This window comes from Elephas maximus, chromosome 12, assembly GCF_024166365.1.
Source record: "Elephas maximus indicus isolate mEleMax1 chromosome 12, mEleMax1 primary haplotype, whole genome shotgun sequence".
NCBI lineage: Eukaryota > Metazoa > Chordata > Mammalia > Proboscidea > Elephantidae > Elephas > Elephas maximus.
This window is the reverse complement of record NC_064830.1, coordinates 100431979-100450243: the sequence shown is the minus strand read 5'-3', so window position 1 is coordinate 100450243 and position 18265 is coordinate 100431979. Positions and strand designations below refer to the sequence as shown.

The window sequence follows — 18265 nt, the reverse complement described above, 5'->3', positions numbered from 1 at the left end:
TACTCCTACCGACAGTATATGAAAGTCCTCATTGCTCCAAATCCTCGACAAAACTTGGTTTTCATTTCAGCAACTACATGGGTGCATAATACCTGATGGTTTTCTTGTTCTTGAATTTTTACCCTTTTATTTGAAAATAAAACAAATATAGAAAACCACACAAAACAAATTACGGAATTATCCTAACATGCTTGTGTCTACCACTCAGGTCAAGCTATAGACCTTTGCAGCCGTCCCCACAGCCCCTCCGTGTGTTGTGTTCCAGTCACAACTGGTTCCTCACCCAAAAGTAACCATTACTCTGACTTTGTAATCACATCTTACGGATTTTTTTAAGAAAAGTTTTATCACCTAAGAGTACATCCCTAGGTTGTTGTTAGGTGGCATCAAGACGCTTCTGACTCACAGGACCCTGTGTACAACAGAACTAAACACTGCCCAGTCCTGCTCCATCACAATCGTTGCTTTGTTTGAGCCCAGTGTTGCAGCCACTGTGTCAGTCCATCTTGTTTGGAAAATGGGGTCTTTGAAGATGTTATCAGTTAAGTTACCAGGAGGTCATTCTGGATTAGAATGAGTCTCAATCCAATCCGAGTGGCTTCCTTTAAAAGAGAAGAGACACAGAGACAGAGGGAATACCATATGATGGAGTTATGCTGCAGTTTCAAGCAGGAAACACCTGGGGTTACCAGAACTGAAAGAGCCCAAAAGGATTTTCACGTAGAGCTTTCTGAGAGAACATGGCTCTGCCAACACCTGAATTTGAACTACTAACCTCCAGAACTGTGAGATATTTCTGTTGTGGTACTTAGTTACAGCAGCCCTAGGAAGCTAATACACATAGAGTTTATTTTTGTACATTGGCCTTATATCTAAAGACTTAAATTCACTTACTCATTCCAGTGGTTTCTCTCTATACAACTACATACACAATCATACATAATCATGTCCCCCTGTATTATCTTCCAATTTTTTATTGCTTTATCTTTCATTGATAATCCATCTGGAATTGATTTATACGTATGGTATGTGTGAAGCATTGATCAAGATTCACTTTTTCCCTATATGGACACCCACTTGATTCAGCAGCATTTATTGAAAAGACAGTTCTTTCTGTGCATTGCAGTGGCCTCTTTGTTTTCATGTGGTTGACCAAATATAGGTGGGTCTGTTTCTGAACCATCTGTTCTGTTTTTCCATCTATCCTTGCATTAGTACCACAGTCTTGTCACCTGCAAATAATGCTTTTATTTCTTCGTTTCAACGTGGTGTTTTATTTCTTTTTATTGGCCTAGTGCACTTGCTACAGGCTCCAGTATGGTGTTCACAAGAAATGGTGGAAACTCTCCTCATTTCAGTGTTAGGTATGAAATTTGCTCTAGGGCTTCGGGGATGCCTTTAATCAGATAAAGGAAGTTTCTTTCTAATACTCATTTGCTGAGAGTTTTTCATCATGAATAGGTTTTGAATTTTAGCTAATGCTTTTTTTTCCTATCTTGGTAGATGATTATGTGGCCTTTCTCCTTTACTCTAATAACGCAATTCACATTGATTTGGTTATGATTTTTGCATCTCTGTTGCTGAGAGATGTTAGTCTTTCTTGTAATGTTCTTATCAGATTTTAGTGTCAAAAGTTATGCCGGCCTCATAAAATGAGTTGAGAAATAACATTTCCTCTGTTTCTGTTCTCTGAGTTTTTGTAGTATTAGTTACATTTCTTCCTCAAATATTTGGAGACTTCACTGAGGAAGCTTTCTCGGCCTGGAGTGGTCTTTGTGCGAAGGTTATTATTGATTTAATTTATTTCATAGGGAACTACTCAGATTTTTAAAATTTTTCTTTTTGTGTCAATTTTGGTAAGTTGTGTCTCAGGGAGTTGATCATTTCATCCAGAATTTCATATTAATTGGTACAAAGTTATTCATAATATTCTTCATTTTATCTGTAGGATCTGTAGCAGTGTCTTATATTACTAATAATGATAGTTTCAGTTTTTCCCCCTTTTTTTATTAATCAGTCTTGCTAGAGGTTTATAAATTTTATAAATAAGGAAGGATCTCTCCCTAAAGCCATAATGTGAATTCAGACTTCTAGCCTTTTGAACTGTGAGAAAATAGATTTCTGTTCTTTTTTAAAGCCACCCATTTGTGGTGTTTTTGTCACAGCAGGTGTCTTAGGCTGGGTTCTCTAGAGAAGCAGAACTAGTTTAGTGTGTTTATATATTTAGAGAGAGAGAGATTTATCTCGAGGAAATGGCTCTTGCAGTTTTAGAGGCTGGCAAGTCCCAAAGTCCATGGGTCAGGCAACGGTTGGAGGTTTCTCCTGACTAATGTGGTTGTAAGGGCTGACGACCCAGAATTGGCAGGTCCGACGGCAGGCTGCTGGCTCAAGTCCCAAAAACCGGGGGTCAGATGATGACGACCTAGAAACAGGATCCAGAGCAAGCCAGTGAGCTTTGCCAGCACACCCATATATGTATTGGATGCAGGCGATACCACCGAGGAAACTCCTCTTACAACTGATCGGCTGATCACATCAGATCCCATCAAGGAGGATGACTACATTGTCACATAACTGCCAGAACACTTTGAGAATCATGGCCCAGCCAAGTCGACACATAACTGTAACCATCACAGCAGGTAACTAAGACAGTTACCTGAAATTGAGACTCTATTTCACCATTTTCTGTGTTATACACTGTTTCAGTAATCCCACCCATTTTCTCTGGATTCATGTTTCTTTTTGATGGAGTTCATCTTTTAATAATACCTCTTGGAGTAAGAGTCTCTGGGAGGCCAACTCTTTTAGTCTTTGAATGTCTAAAAATTATCCTGCTCTTACTCTTGAATAATCATTTAGCTGATCATAGAATTCTAGGTTGACAATTTTTTTTTCTCATTTCGTTGAAGATAATGCTTCATTATCTTCTGTAATTAATTGCTGCTTCTGAGGAGTCAGTTTTTACTCTGGTAGTTTTTATGATTTTGACATTCTACTTCATGTGATGTCTGTATTTTTTATTTTTGCTACTTTTCATTAGCTCATATACTTAATGTAAAGATTCATTTTTTTAGTTCTAAAAAAATAATCTCAACCATCATCTTTTCAAATATTCTTTTACAGCATTCCTTCAATTCTCATTCTAAAACTCCCATTAGACCTATGTTATAAGCCTTCAATCCCCATGACCGCTAACCTCTCTTGAGGTATAATTTACATACAATGAAATGAGTCCAGTTTAATTAGTTTTGACAGATACATACACCCATGTAATCCACAATTCCATTAACAAGTACAGTATTTCCATCACCTGAAAAAGTTCCCTTGTTGACCTTCACAGTCAACCCTCTGCCCTTCCCCAAAGCAACCCTTGTCTTCTGTCACCATACGTCAGTTTTTCCTGGTCTAGAACTTCATGTAAATGGAGTATTAACTGTGTACTCTTTTGTGGTTTTGACTTCTTTCACTCAGCATACTGTTTTTGAGGTTCAGACACGTTATCGCCTGTATCAAGAGTTCATTCTTTTTTCTCTGTGTAGGCTTCACTGGAGGCCAGTGGTGGTTCAGTGGTAGAATTCCCGCCTTCCGTAAGTCAGGAATTATACATTCTTGTGCTCAGTCTTTGAAATCTGGTTATTATTTTTACATTTACAGCAGCTCTCAATTTAGACTAGCTTTATTTCAAATGCACCTGACTGTATACCTGAAAGCGGAATTGTTGAGTTATGATGGAAACCTTGGTGGCATAGTGGTTAAGTGCTATGATTGCTAGCCAAAAGGTCAGCAGTTCAGATCCGCCAGGTGCTCCCTGGAAACTTTATGGGGCAGTTCTACTCTGTCCTATAGGGTCGCTATGAGTCAGAATTGACTCGATGGCAGTGGGTTTGGTTTTGGTTTAATGTCGTCAGTGTTGACAACTTAACTGAGTAGCACAAAATTGCCCTTCAAAATGGTTGCCCCAGTTTCACTCCCAGCGGAAATGTGTGAAGTTCCCACTTCTCTGTGTTCTTGCCAGCAACTGATTATTGGAAGATATTTTAACTTTTGGAAATCTGAGTTTACCTAGTGAGTTTGAGCCACTCATTGTATGTTAATTCTCCATTAAAGTTTCCTGTTCTGTGAATTGCTTATTCTAGTTCTTTTTCATTTTGGGGTTGTCTGTCGTTTTCTTACTGATTTGTAGGAGTTTTCTGTCCAGGTACGTGCATTACGAATACATGTATGTATATATCGCACATATATGCTCTTTTTGCGACTTTTTACCTTCTTTATGGAAGCTTTTTCTTTTTTTAAGCCTGTGTTACCAGTCTCTTAATTTCTTATGCTTTTTTTTTATGTGTGATTTCTTAAATCTTTTCCTACCTCAAAGTCATAAATATATCCTTCTGTCCTTTGGGTTTTTTGGTCCTTCTGTGGAGCCCTGATGGTGCAGTGGTTAAAAGTTCAACTGCTAACCAAAAGGTTGGCAGTTCGAATCCATCAGCCACTCCTTAGAAACCCTATGGGAAAGTTCTCCTCTGTCCTATAGGGTCACTATGAGTCAGAATCGACTCAATGGTAACAAGTTTTTTTTTTCCCCCTTCTATAAAAACCAAAAACTTGTTGCCATCAGGTTGATTCCGACTCATGGCAACCCTATAGGACAGAGTAGCACTGCCCCATAGGGTTTCCAAGGAGAGGCAGGTGGATTCGAACTGTCGACCTTTTGGTTAGCAGCCAAATTCATCCTTCTGTGTTGTTGTTGTTAGGTGCTGTCGAGTTGGTTCTGACTCATAGTGGCCCTGTGCACAACAGAATAAAACACTGCCCGCTCATGAGCCATCCTTACAGTTGTTATTATGCTTGAGCTCATCGTTGCAGCCATTGTGTCAATCCACCTCGTTGAGGGTCTTCCTCTTTTCCGCTGACCCTGTACTCTGCCAAGCATGATGCCCTTCTCCAGGGACTGATCCCTCCTGACAACATGTCCAAAGTATGTAAGCTGCAGTCTTGCCATCCTTGCCTCTAAGGAGCATTCTGGTTGTACTTCTTCAAAGACAGATTTGTTCGTTCTTTTGGCAGTCTGTGGTATGTATATTCAGTATTCTTTGCCAGCACCACAATTCAGAGGCATCAGTTCTTCGGTCTTCCTTATTCATTGTCCAGCTTTCACATGCATATGATGCGATTGAAAATACCATGGCTTGGGTTGGGGCACCTTAGTCTTCAAGGTGACATCTTTGCCTGTCACCACTTTAAAGAGGTCCTTTGCAGCAGATTTACCCAGTGCAATGCGTCTTTTGATTTCTTAGACTGCTGCTTCTGTGGCTGTTGATTGTGGATCCAAGTAAAATGAAATCCTTGACAACTTCAGCCTTTTCTCCGTTTATCATGATGTTGCTCATTGGTCCAGTTGTGAGGATTTTTGTTTTCTTTATGTTGAGGTGCAATCCATACTAAAGGCTGTGGTCTTTGATTTTCATTAGTAAGTGCTTCAAGTCCTCTTCACTTTAAGCAAGCAAGGTTGTGTCATCTGCGTAACGCAGGTTGTTAATGAGTCTTCCACCAATCCTGTTGCCCTGTACTTAGTATAGTCCAACTTATTGTATTATTTGCTCAGCATACAGATTAAATAGGTATGGTGAAAGAATACAACCCTGACGGACACCTTTCCTGACTTTAAACCAATCAGTAGGTAATTTTTTAAAGGTAGTTTTTACAAGAAACTATTTTAGAAGAAATTTTTGGAAGAAACATCCTTCTATAGTTTCTTCTAAAATTACCTTTCACACATTTAAGCCTTTAATGTATCTGTAACTTTTTAAAAAATTATATTGTGGTAAAATGTAGATAACACCCAAGTTTGCTATTTTAACCGTTTTGAAGTATACAATTCAGTGACATTAATTATATTCAGCATGTTGTACAACCATCACTACTATCTGTTTCCTAAAGTTTTTTATCACCCCAAACAGAAACTCAGGATCCTTTAAGCAATAACTACCCATTCACCCCTACCCCCAGTCCCTGGTACTTGTACACCTTTGTGTATGCATGTCTGCATTGTAGATAACCAAAAAAACCAAATCCTTTGCCATCTAGTCGACTACGACTCATAGCAACCCTATAGGACAGAATAGAACTGCCACATAGGGTTTCCAAGGAGTGGCTGGTGAATTTGAACTGCTGACCTTTTGGTTAGCAGCTGAACTCTTAACCACCGCACCACCAGGGCTCCTCTAATCTAGATATTTTCATATAAATGGCATCATGCAAGTATTGTCTTTCTGTGTTTGATTTCTTTCACTCAGCATAAGGTTTATTCATGTCATAGCATGTCTCAGAACTTTATTTCTCTTTATGACTGATTAATCCGTTGTAAAAAAAAAATTTTTTTTTTTTTAATGTATATACACATTTTGCTTACCCATTCATTTGTTAATGGATATTTGGATTGTTTTCACCTTTTGGCTGTTGTGAATAGTGTTGCTGTGAACACTCATGTACAAGTATCTTTGAGTCCTTACTTCAGTTCTCTTTGGGTATATACCTAGGAGTGGAATTTCTGAGCCTGGTGTGAGTAATGCAGTGAACACTGATGTACAAGTATCTGTTTGAAGCCCTGCTTTCAAGTCTTTTGGGTATATACCTAGGAGTGGAATTGCTGGTTCTTATGTCTCTTTTTTTCCCACAGCCTTTATTGAGATATAATTTACATGAAATAAAATCCATCCATGTTAGCGTGCAGTGCAGTGAGTTTTGACAAATTTATTTACCTTAGTGACTACTACCAGTCAGGATACAGAATATGTTGTCATCCCAAAAGATTTCTTTGCGCCACTTCCCAGTTAATCTCCCTCCAACCCCCGTTTCCCTTCCCCTAATAAAAAATAGGCATGGTATTTTTGGTCTGCATTAACCCATCTCCTAAGTACTTCTCTCTGTTTCTCAGCCTTGGAATCCAGCCATTCTGCAGCTTTAGTCCCTTTCTTAACTTCTGTGTGTTTCACTTCCAGTGCTGGTCCAAGGAGATGTAATAACTTGGTTTTAGCACCACAGTGTCTTTTTTAAAAAGGAAGGGAAGGAAGGAGATTATAAAAATACAGAAAAGTGTATACATACTACCAGGATTTAACAAATGTTAATGTTTTGCCCTCTTTGCTTTAAATCTTCTCTGTTTTTTAAGTTATATGACAGGGTTTTATGTAACTCAAGTTCAGACCATAGTTCCTTTTCAATCCCTCTTTTCCAGAAATATCTACTCTCCTGAAGTTGGTGAGTTTCATTCCCATGCAAATTTATTTTATTTTTTAGCTTAATACTTAAATATATGTTTAGCGCATTTAAAATTTTTATATGAATTTATATAAAATGGAATCATGCTTAGTTTCACTTAACATTTGCAGTTATCCGTGTTGCATCATTGCGTGAATTTTACTTATCCATTCCTTTATTGATGTCCAAAAAGATCATTTCAAATTAAAAGTTATTCTGTAGTGAACATCCTTGTCCGTATCTTATATCATACATGCCTTCTGGCACACATGTACATGGTTCTTTAGCTAATATACCTAGAAGTGGGGCTGCACAATCATGGGAAATGTGCATCTTCAACTTACTGAGTATTGCCAGTTAACCTCCAGGATACCTGTACCAGGTTACCCTCCAAACCAGCAGTGTATAAGATTCTCCATTTCCCATATACTTGCCATATTTTCTACCCTAATGGTTTTAAACATGTCTCATTTTCTGATTTCCGTTTCTCTGATTACTAGGGAGGTTGAACATCTTGTTTATTGAGCAGTTGAGTTTTGTGTGTGTGTGAATTGTCCTCTGCCAGATTTTTGTTATGCAGTTTGTATCTGGGTATTAATTTCTTTACCAGGTCTTTGGCTCTTCAAATATAGTAAGAAAAGAAAAAAAGATTTTTTTTTTTTTTTTTTACTTCTAGGTGTTTTTAGTTATTTGTTGGTTTTTGTTTGAGGACATTTTCAGCATAAGCTTAGAATGCTTCCTTAACTAGACATGTGGGAAGAGTTTTGATACTCCCTGATTCTAAGTGTACCGTTTTCTTCGTTTTCAGATCCTTTGGAGCAGTTGGTCACCATGCTTCGATATTAGCAGGCACATAGGTGTACGTCTGCATTTGAAAATGGCAGAGGGCAACAGCAATGAAGAGGTAATTCACTTGAACAGCTTTCACTGCCACCGGGGTCAAGGTGAGCCACTTGCTTGACTCTTACTTTCTCCCTTTTCTCATTGCTTTTCCTTTTTAGTATTACAGTTAGATCTTGTTTGAAATGAACATGTTCTGCATTATTCAGAATCCCAAGACATTTAATTTTTAGACTTCAGAATATCGGACTTAAAAGAATTTTTCAGACTAGAATATGTGTCAGATGGTGGTACGTACTGGCACAGATTTAAGTTTAAGAATCATCTATTACATGTAGATTGATAAGCTATTAATTCGCCAGCACAAAAGAGCTACAAATGCACAGTCATTAGATTCTAAGACCTGGGATTATGGGAACAGTGGCAGTTCTCTGATTCTGAAGGAATGGTGGCTGCAAGCAAGGCCCTCCCGGCGTGTACGACCGAAAAATATTAAAGGTGCTCCTGGAGCATTCTTGATCCATAACATGCTTAATTTCTTTTTTGCTGGGAGGTTCTGGTTTAGCCTTACGAGGAATTTTAGGAAACTTGTTCTTTTGTTTTACAGTTAACAGTTTCATAGCTAATTTTGGGGGGAAATTTATTGATTGATAAAAGAAGAGGTACCTGCAATTCTATAAAATTTCTAAATATATATGAAAACTATTTCCCTAATTCCTCATTCCCATTTAAACTTGGGCTGAAGGAAAAATATGCTGATGAGTAGGAAAGAACCCTTAATGTATTCATTGTTTGCAAATATAAATTTCATGGAAGAGGTTGCGCTAGTTTGGTTTTTCCCTATTCAGAATATTTTGTGCCTTGCAAAGATGATTTTCTTTCAGCAGACTGTAAATTATATTTGGCTTTCAGTGAATTTAAAATCGAGCACATTTTATTAAGCAGATAAATCAAGCAAAATAAATAAAATTGCTCAACCTATGCAATTTATGAATACAAAAGAAATAATGATTTTTAGAATTTTAGCAATAGCATATCATAACTTGGTAGTGATTGTGGCCATGATTTATTGTGATGCAGGAAGTTTTAAATCTTAGTTATAACTTTTATATATATGATCATTTCCAAGTTTTCTAAACACATATATCAAATTAATGCTGTGGTTGTCATTGCTTTTTAATTGAGACTTAAATACCCCTGAACAATGTTTAAGAACAACTGATTCCTTTTTTTTTTTTTTTTTTTTGTACTTTAGATGAATGAAGGTTTACAGAACCAACTAGTTTCTCATTAAACAGTTAGTACACATTGTTTTATGACATCGGTTAACCCATGACATGTCAGCACTCTCCCATCTCAACCTCGGGTTCCCTATTACCAGCTTTCCTGTCCCTCCTGCCTTCTAGTCCTTGCCCCAGGGCTGGTGTGCCCCTTTAGCCTTGTTTTATGGAACTGTCCAATCTTTGGCTGGAGGGTGAACCTCAGGAGTGACTTCATTACTGAGCTGAAACGGTGTTGGGGGGCCATCAGCTAATTCCTTTTGTCAAATTTACTGACAAAACAAATTTCTCTTAGGTTATATATACCTTGCATCCATCACAAAACAGCATAGAAAGCTGTTTTGTTTTTGTTAGCCATGTTGATAATTTTTATTAAACAACCGCTGTAGTTTTTTTCTTTTTAAATCACCTTTCTTAAGATATATTTACATTCAATAAAATGCACATACTTTAAGTGTATAGTTCAATGACTTTTGGCAAGTGAATACACCCATATAACCACTATTTCAATCAAGGTACAGATTCCCTTGTGCCCTTTGCAGTTAATCCTCACCCCACCCTGGCCTCAGGAACCATTGATCTGTCTTTTGTCATCATGGAGTTTCATATAAATGGAACTATAAAGTGTATACTCTTGTGCCTGAATTCTTTTTATTCAGTCTAAATTTTTTTGAGATTCATTCATGTTGTTGCATGTATCAATAATTCATTCACTTTTAATTGCCCGATAGTATTCTACCTACCTACCTAGAATTCTATACCCAGTGAAAATAGGCTTAAAAAATAAAGGTAAAATAAAGAAGGGTTGAAGGTACAGGGGTTAGAAAAGGTATATCATGCAAATAATAGCCAAAAATACAGAAAGAGCTGGTACATCTGTATAATATCAGATAAAATAGACACTCTAGCAAGAAGAATTATGAGAGTTCAAGAATTCATAATGATAAAAATGTCAGTGTACTGGGAAGTTACAACAGTTCTAAATCTCTGTACGCTTATTAACACGACGTCAAAATATACCGAGCAAAAATTGACAAAACTGAAAGGAGAAATGGATGAATCCACAGCCATAGTGCAAAATTTTAACAGATTTCTTTCAGTAACTGAAAGGGCAAGTACATACAAACATTTATATGAATATAAAAAATTAAAAAGACATGATCAACAAACTTGACATAAAGAAATGCATGGAATACTGCATCCAGTGTATTTATCAAAATTGACCATATTTTGATCCAGGAAAAAAGTTTTAAGTTCAGAGGAATGAAATCAGAGTATGTTTCTCTTGTCACTGTATGCCTGGAGTACCCAAGTCTTGAGCCTCTCTGCCTCATAGTCTCTTTAGAATGAACTTCCAGGAGGTAGGATTTCCAGAATGGCTGAGTGAGGGGCTTGGCAAATCCTGTCCCCAGAAAGCAACAGCAAAACTAGATAATATTGTCAAAAACAACCATTTAAGGATTGGAAATTGACCAAAGGCATAGAAGAATTGAGAAGCATTTGTTCAAGAAAGTCTACTGAGTCTGGATAAGAACAGTGAAGGTCTGTGGTAAGGTTTAGCCTGGGTCCACTCTCATCCCCTCCTTCTCTTCCCCCACCCAGGTCTTTTTGTTCAGTATGGAGGGGAAGTTCTACCTGAATGAGTTGGGCAGGCCCAGAAGATGGATAGTAAAAGGGGCTGACACTGTTTGGACTGTTCATGGAAAATTCCATGTCCACAGGGCATGTCAAGAATAAAGCCAATCTTAGTGAGAGTCAGGGAAGGCCAACATTTCAGCTAGCCTGAGGTCTTGATACTGGTTAGGGCAAGCAATAGTCCATCCAGAAAGTTAGCAGGGAGATCCATGGAATGAGACAGCCAAAGAGCGCCTTGATAAGCTTCCATATAACCTTGATTGTTTGCATACCCAAGACAGTACACATGGTGCAGGAGAGACCTGAAAGGGTTTTAGCAAGTTGTTCATCTCTGGCAGAACATGAGGCTTCCATAAGGCAAAAAGTAAAAGCCAGGACAGGCTTAGAAAGTGACTGAAGTTTGAATGCTTTTTCCAAGCCACACAGATCCATTGGCAAAGGATAGAGGCCTTATTGACTGAAGGTGTTTCAACATGTCTGATCAGTCATTGGCTGGCTACTAAGTTTATGCCGACCCAGGGGTGACCCCTTGGAATCAAGACTTAAAAACAAGAATTAAAAAACAAAAAACTGAGCTGAAATCATTAATAGCCAACGCAGACTGTACAGAATAAGCCCACATAAATTACTAAAGTAAGAAAAGCAACAGTAACCTCCACTCCTGGGGAAAGAGGATCAGAGTCCAGAGTTGTTACTGTATATTATCTTAAATGTCCAGTTTTCAACAAAAAATTGCAAGACATACAAAGAGACAGGAAAGTCTGACCCATACACAGGGAGAAAGAAAACAGTCAATAGAAATTGTCTCTGTGGGAACCCAGCTGTTGAACTAAATAGACTTCAGAGCACTTAAAAATATGTTCAGAGGACTAAACCAAAAAGCCAAACCCATTGCCATTGGGTCGATTCCAACTCATAACGATCCTATGTGTTGTAGAATAGAATTGCTCCATGGGGTTTTCTTGGCTGCAGTCTTTACAGAGGCAGATCACCAGGCCTTCTGTGACACTGCTGGGTGGGTTTGAACTTGTATCCTTTAGGTTAGTAGTTGAGTATAAACTGTTTACTCCACCCAGGCATCTCAAAGAACTAAAGAAAATCACATTTAAAGAATTGAAGTTATGATGACAGTGACTGATCAAATAGAGGGTATTGGTAGAGAGAAAACATTCAAAAAAAAGAAAAGGAAATTCTAAAGTTAAAAAGTACAATAACTAAAATGAAAAATTCACTAAGGGGGCTCAACAGCAGAACTGAACTGGCAGAAGAATCAGCAAACTTGAAGATACATCAGCTGAGATTATGCTATCTATAGAACACAAAGTAAAAAGAATGGGGGGAAGGAGAAGCCAAGCACACCAACGTACACGTAATGGGAGTCCCAGAAAGAGTAAAGAGAGAAGGGGGCAGAAAAAATATTTGAAGGAACAGTGGCGGCAGACTTCCCAAATTGGTGAAAAATATTAATCTTTACATCTTAGAAACTCAGCAGACTTTAAGAAGGATAAATACAAAACCATATGGTCTTTTGCTTGAGTGGGCAGTTGTCACCTGGCTACATGGAGTAGAGGAATAAATACGGGACTCTCATCACTCATTATACAGACTTGGAAGCACCTCTTGTCCCTGCCTGTAGAAGTGCCATATGTCACCAGCTTCTGTCCTTTTCTGGGATTCTGCAACATAAATTGAGCTTCTGGGTGACTCTCCCCTCTGCAGCCTCTGGGTTTCAGCATTCTCCACTCTGCTGAATCACTTGCTGTCTGTAATGCCATTTTCTAGATTTTTGTTCAATCTCTCACCTGCTGTCATGGCCTTTCCTATTTTTTTGTGTGCTTGCATGTTTATACTTTTTAAAAAGTTTCTTTACTGTCATTTTAGTGGAATTTCAGGAGATAATAGTGCAAATAATCACTTGGATGCATTCTACCAGGTTTAATTGGAAGTCCTTTATAATGTCTTTTTCAGGGCCTGAGTTCAGTTCCTCGTTACATTTATTAATTCACTGTGAAATGTAGCTGTGACGTAGTGAAAAGAGCATTGGACTTGAAAATCAGTCCAATAATACGTACACTTTTTATGTGGGTTTTCTCAGTTAATCCTAACAATTATTTGAGTTTGACACCATTGTTAACTCTTTTTACTGTCAAGGCAGTGTGGGTGCTTAAACAGGTTGCGAGAACTCGTATCGCAAGTATGTGATAGAGCTGAGATTGAACCCAGGTAGTCCAGCTTTCGATCCCACAGGCTGACCCATTCATTGTTTTAAACTGCCACGCCACCATCACCACAGCTTTGTTATAAAAATAAAATGAGGTACAATCAGCCCTGTATATCCCTGGGTTCCACATTGGCAGATTGAACCAACCGCAGATTGAAAATATTCAGGGTACAAAAAGAAAGCGCTCAAGGGCCCGGGGACACTGTGAAGGGCAGCATAAGGCTAGACAGGATTTGGCACTGGAGGAATGGCATGTGGCTGTGAAGGAAGAAACTCCTGGGGGACAGAGGCAGCTGTACCCTGACACAGTTTGGACAAGTGAGGACACTAGGAATGGGGCCACAAACTTATGCTTGGGTGTTTTTTGGCCTGACCAAGGATATAGGGACCATGTTTGCAGCAGAGGTTTTGGGTCCGGAAGGAGACAACAAAGTTGGCAGGCCCAGGACCTAACACTCTACACCGTGTATGTGCGACTGTCCAGAGTCACCAGGATCTCTTACCTGAAGGAGCCCTGGCTTGGAGGGCAGCCTGTGGCAGGAGGGCCCGGTGCCACCATCCTTAAAAGTGTCTGCTTTGATCCAGCGCCTCACGTGTCCGCCCTGACCTGGCCCAACTGTTAGTATTCTGCTTCAAAGCAAAACACTGTTCATTCCTGTGGTATGTAAACAAACAAAAAAACCTACGCCATTTTATGTAAGGGATTTGAGCATCCATGGATTTTTGTATCTGCTGGAGGTCCTGGAACCAATCCCCCACAAATACCAAGGGTCAATTGTGATTGATATTAGATTGCTCTTCAAATTGCGGTGTGCTGTAAAATATATTAGACATTGAGAAAAATATTAGAGCTTTAATAGAGGAAATTCAAAAGTTATGATAATGATGCCCCTCCCCTTTTTTTTTTTTTAATTTTTAACCTTTCCACCAGGACATTTTATTTTTCTCGTCCATTCTATCCTTTAACATTCCCATGGATCCAGGCAGGGAAAAAAAAAAACAAGTCCATGTTACCCAGTAATTCATACCTAACATGATACATCTTTGAGCAGATAAAAGTAGAGGCCTCAGAATTATTACATCTAGATGGTTAGTTTAACTCTAGTTATATTTAAAAAAGAAGCTAGGAAAACTTATTTGTTTGCTGTCATAGATGCTCAGTGGGTGTTAGGCTAAAACACTGAAATATGTTTGCTTAAATAATGCTTAAAGAGAACAAGTTTGATATTTTAAATATTAAATGAAAATTTTGTTATTTTCGAGTGGTACTTTTCTCAGACTTGTCAGTTTAAATACAGCAGTCTTCCATTACCTGGGAGGAATAGAAATGGGTTGAAAGGATGTCTTAGTCATCTAGTGCTGTTATAATAGAAATACCACAAGTGGATGGCTTTAACAAAGAGAAGTTTGTTTCCTCACAGTAAAGTAGGGTAAAAGTCCAAATTCAGGGAGTCAGCTCCAGGGGAAGGCTTTCTCTGTCGGCCTTCTCATCAATCTTCCTCCCGACTAGGAGATGCTCCAAAGCATAGCTCTGCTACCAGCACTGCTTTCTTGGTGGTTTAAGGTCCCCCCTCTCTGTTTGCTTCCCTTTCCTTTTATCTCTTGTAGGATAAAAGGTGGTACAGGCCACACCCCAGGTCAACTCCCTTTACAACGGATCAGAGATGGGACCTAGTGAGGGTGTTAAAATCCCACCCTAATCCTCTTTAACATAAAATTACAATCACAAAATGGAGGACAACCATACAATACTGGGAATCGTGGCCTAACCAAAACCCATTGGCAACAAGTCCAGTCAATTAGGACTCACATCCTATAGGACAGCCTGGTGGATTTGAACTGCCATCCTTTTGGTTAGCAGCCGTAGCTCTTAACCACTGCGCCGCCAGGGTTTCCATGGCATATCCAAGTTGACACGTATTGTGAGGGGACACAGTTCAGTCGATGACAGGGGGCATGATACCACTTTTTAAGAAATTGGTGGTCAAGCAAATTTTATCAGTAGAATTCTCCAACATACTATAAGAACAAGTTTATGGTCTTGAACTTAGTAATTGTTAGGTTTTCTCTAGCGATTCCCAAGATGTATTATTGCTAAAGGCCAGCATGGAAGCCTGGCTGTTAATGCTGAAGTTATAATGTTATACTGCTGAAGTGCCTCTGTGCTGCTTCAGGAGGTAAGTTAACGCACAGGCAGCCATGAACTTGGCTTTAGGCTTAACCCTTTTCAGGCCAAAGTTGAATTAGTGGACTGAATGTGATTATGCTGGCCTCCCAGTAACAGTGCTCTCCGCCTTCCTGTAGACTGGATCAGTCTCAGAGATGGACCCATCACCATATCTGACTCTTCTGATGAGGAAGGGATTCCGATGCTGGTCACCCCAGCCCCTCAGCAACAGGAAGAAGAGGACTTGGATGATGTCATCCTGACGGAAGTGAGTTTGTTTAAACTTCCCATGGGGACGCTTTATTGCAAGTTAGTGGTCTGATTCTTAAGCTACTCTGGGGTGGGTATTGGGCCATGCAGAAGAGCTCTTCTACATTTCTGAGGACACTTAGTTTTAGAATGGGCTGTTTTGGTCTGTTTCAGTACTGAACTTTTGCACCATACCCTGAATATTCCTGTACTAGTCCACAGTCATAATTGCTATGATGTTATAATGCATTTTACTATCAGATAGAGCTCATCTCCCCATATCTACGTTTTTCAGAATCATCCAGGATGTTCTTAGACTTATATTTTTATATGAGTTTACAGTCAGCTTTTCTAGTTAGAAAATTAAATGATAGATCAGTTGATAATTAATGTGTAGTTCAAAGCAGATCTTGCTATTATATTTACAATCTTTATAATTTTGACCCTTTCTGACCAAGAACAAGTTTTGCCTTTCCATTTAGCCTAGTCTTATACATTCTTTAGCCAGGACATTTTGAATTTTTCTTAATATAAATCTGAAACATTTTTTGTTAAGGTTGTTCCTGATTATTTTTTCCTTTCTCTTGTTTTTGTAAATGGCACCATTTCTTCTGTTGTACCCTTTGTTTTTTTATTTATAAGTCTGTTGGTTTTTATGTTGCTTTGCGGTTCCATCACCTTATTTTTATTTTCTGTAGTAGCTCGAGGGAGGACATCTGGCCTATCTTGAAACTATAACTCAAGCTGTAATCTGTGTGTGGCCACATTGATTCTTGGAATTAGTATAGTTTAATCAAATTTCAATATTAAGATAAATGTGAGGAACAGGTTTTATTTGAAGGGGTGTTTTTATTTTTATTTCTTTCCTATCTTAAACTCAGTGTAAGTACATAGGAAAGAAATTGACCATTATTATTATTAAAATTTCATTTTTTCTTAGACAAATAAACCTCAAACATCACGACCCAATCTCATCAAACCAGCTGCCCAGTGGCAAGATCTGAAAAGATTGGGAGAAGAAAGGCCTAAAAAGTCTAGAGCAGCAATTGAATCAGATATGAACAGCTATTTTTCAGTGTGTAACAACCCATTGTTTAATTCTGGGGCACAGGATGATTCTGAGGATGACTACGGTGAGTTTCTGGATCTTGGGCCTCCTGGAGTCTCTGAATTCATTAAGCCAAGTAGCCATAGAGGCAGAGAACCCCAACCTGGACCAAGTCATAGCCAACCAGCAAATGACATTGTCAACCCTGGATCAGAGAAAAAAGCCATCTTGGAAGACAGTAGCCTTCTTTACTCAGAAAGTGACCCCCTAAACCAGTCATCTGAAGACTCAGAGACAGAGCTTGGAGAATCAGCTGCAGCAGTAGATGATCGTGCCATCGAGGAAGACTGCTGGTTAGACCATCCTTACTTCCAGCCTCTAAACCAAGAGACCCGTGAGAGAACAAGCCAGGTTGTTCATCGAGAGCGGCGTCCTGAAGCAGAACTGGGCCCACTGTTATATCAGCATGAACCCCCAGCTCCTGCTTTCCCAAGGCCAGCTTTTCCAAGGCCAGAGCCCCAGCAGGATGGGATTCCAGGCCCCTCTTCCCCTCAGCCTGCCCATCCTTTAGGAGAACTTGAAGACCAACAGCTAGCAATAGATGATGATGAACCAGGGCCAGCCTTTCCACTGCAAGGATCTCAGGAGCCCAATTTGGAAAACATTTGGGGGCAAGGAGCTGCTGAAGTAGATCAAGAACTCGTTGCATTATTAGTGAAAGAAACGGTAAGTTCAATTTTACCAAATAAATAATTATAGACATTAGATCTACTGAGTTTTCTTTCACTGCAAAAACATTGCGTGTGGTTAATGAGGGAGGAACAACTCAGAAGGGTAACTTGGAGAATGTAGTCAGAGTCACTAAATTGTACATGTGGAAACTGTTGAATTGGTGTATGTTTTACTGTGTAGATTCTCAACAACAACAAGAAAATAAAATTTAGTGGGGGAAAAAGAGAGACTCTCCAACCGTTCTGACCAGGGACTCAATAGAAGATTCCAGATAGAATGAGAGAAAAATGTAGGACAAAATTCAAATTAAAAAAAAAAAGGCCAGACATACTGCACTGATAGAGACTAGAGGAGCCCCCTGAGACTATTGCCCTAAGGTTCCCTTTTGAACTTGGCACAGAAGCTACTCTTGGAGGTCACCTTTCAGCCAAATAATAGATTGGCTTATAAAATGAACAATATCACCTGTGAGTAATATGCTCGCTTAAATAATCAACTATATGAGACCAAATGGTCAACATTTACCCAAAAGTAAAGATGAAAAGGCAAGGAGAAGGAAAACTAGATCAATGGAAACAGAATGAAAATAATGAGAATGCTGACACCTTGTGAAAAGTATAACCAATGTCACAGAACAATTTGTACAAAAATTGTTAAATGGGAACCTGATTTGCTGTGTAAACTTTCACCTAAAACACAATAAAATATTTAAAAAAACAAGGAATATTGTGTTTGTGGATTTCCCGAAGGTTTTCCTAAGAGGTATATATTTAGGTATATAGAATAGAAAAAAAACTCTGAACACATGTAAAAATGGAATCAGGATTCCTTAATCTACT

General features: G+C 38.8%; 1 protein-coding gene across 4 annotated transcripts in view; it reads left to right on the top strand.

The window, feature by feature from the left end:
• RNF216 (ring finger protein 216) overlaps positions 1-18265 on the top strand; it is a 161867-nt gene that overhangs the window by 21128 nt on the left and 122474 nt on the right. For 3 of the 4 annotated variants that reach the window (XR_007519747.1, XR_007519748.1, XM_049904807.1), the window contains exons 2-4: positions 8063-8198; positions 15535-15665; positions 16587-17420. Coding sequence is in view for 2 of the 4 variants with exons in the window: in XM_049904807.1 (XP_049760764.1) it covers positions 8132-8198; positions 15535-15665; positions 16587-17420 (1032 nt within the window). In the remaining 2 variants the exon portion in view is untranslated. The remainder of the gene's footprint in view (positions 1-8062; positions 8199-15534; positions 15666-16586; positions 17421-18265) is intronic. The other variant, XM_049904808.1, reaches the window with a different exon arrangement.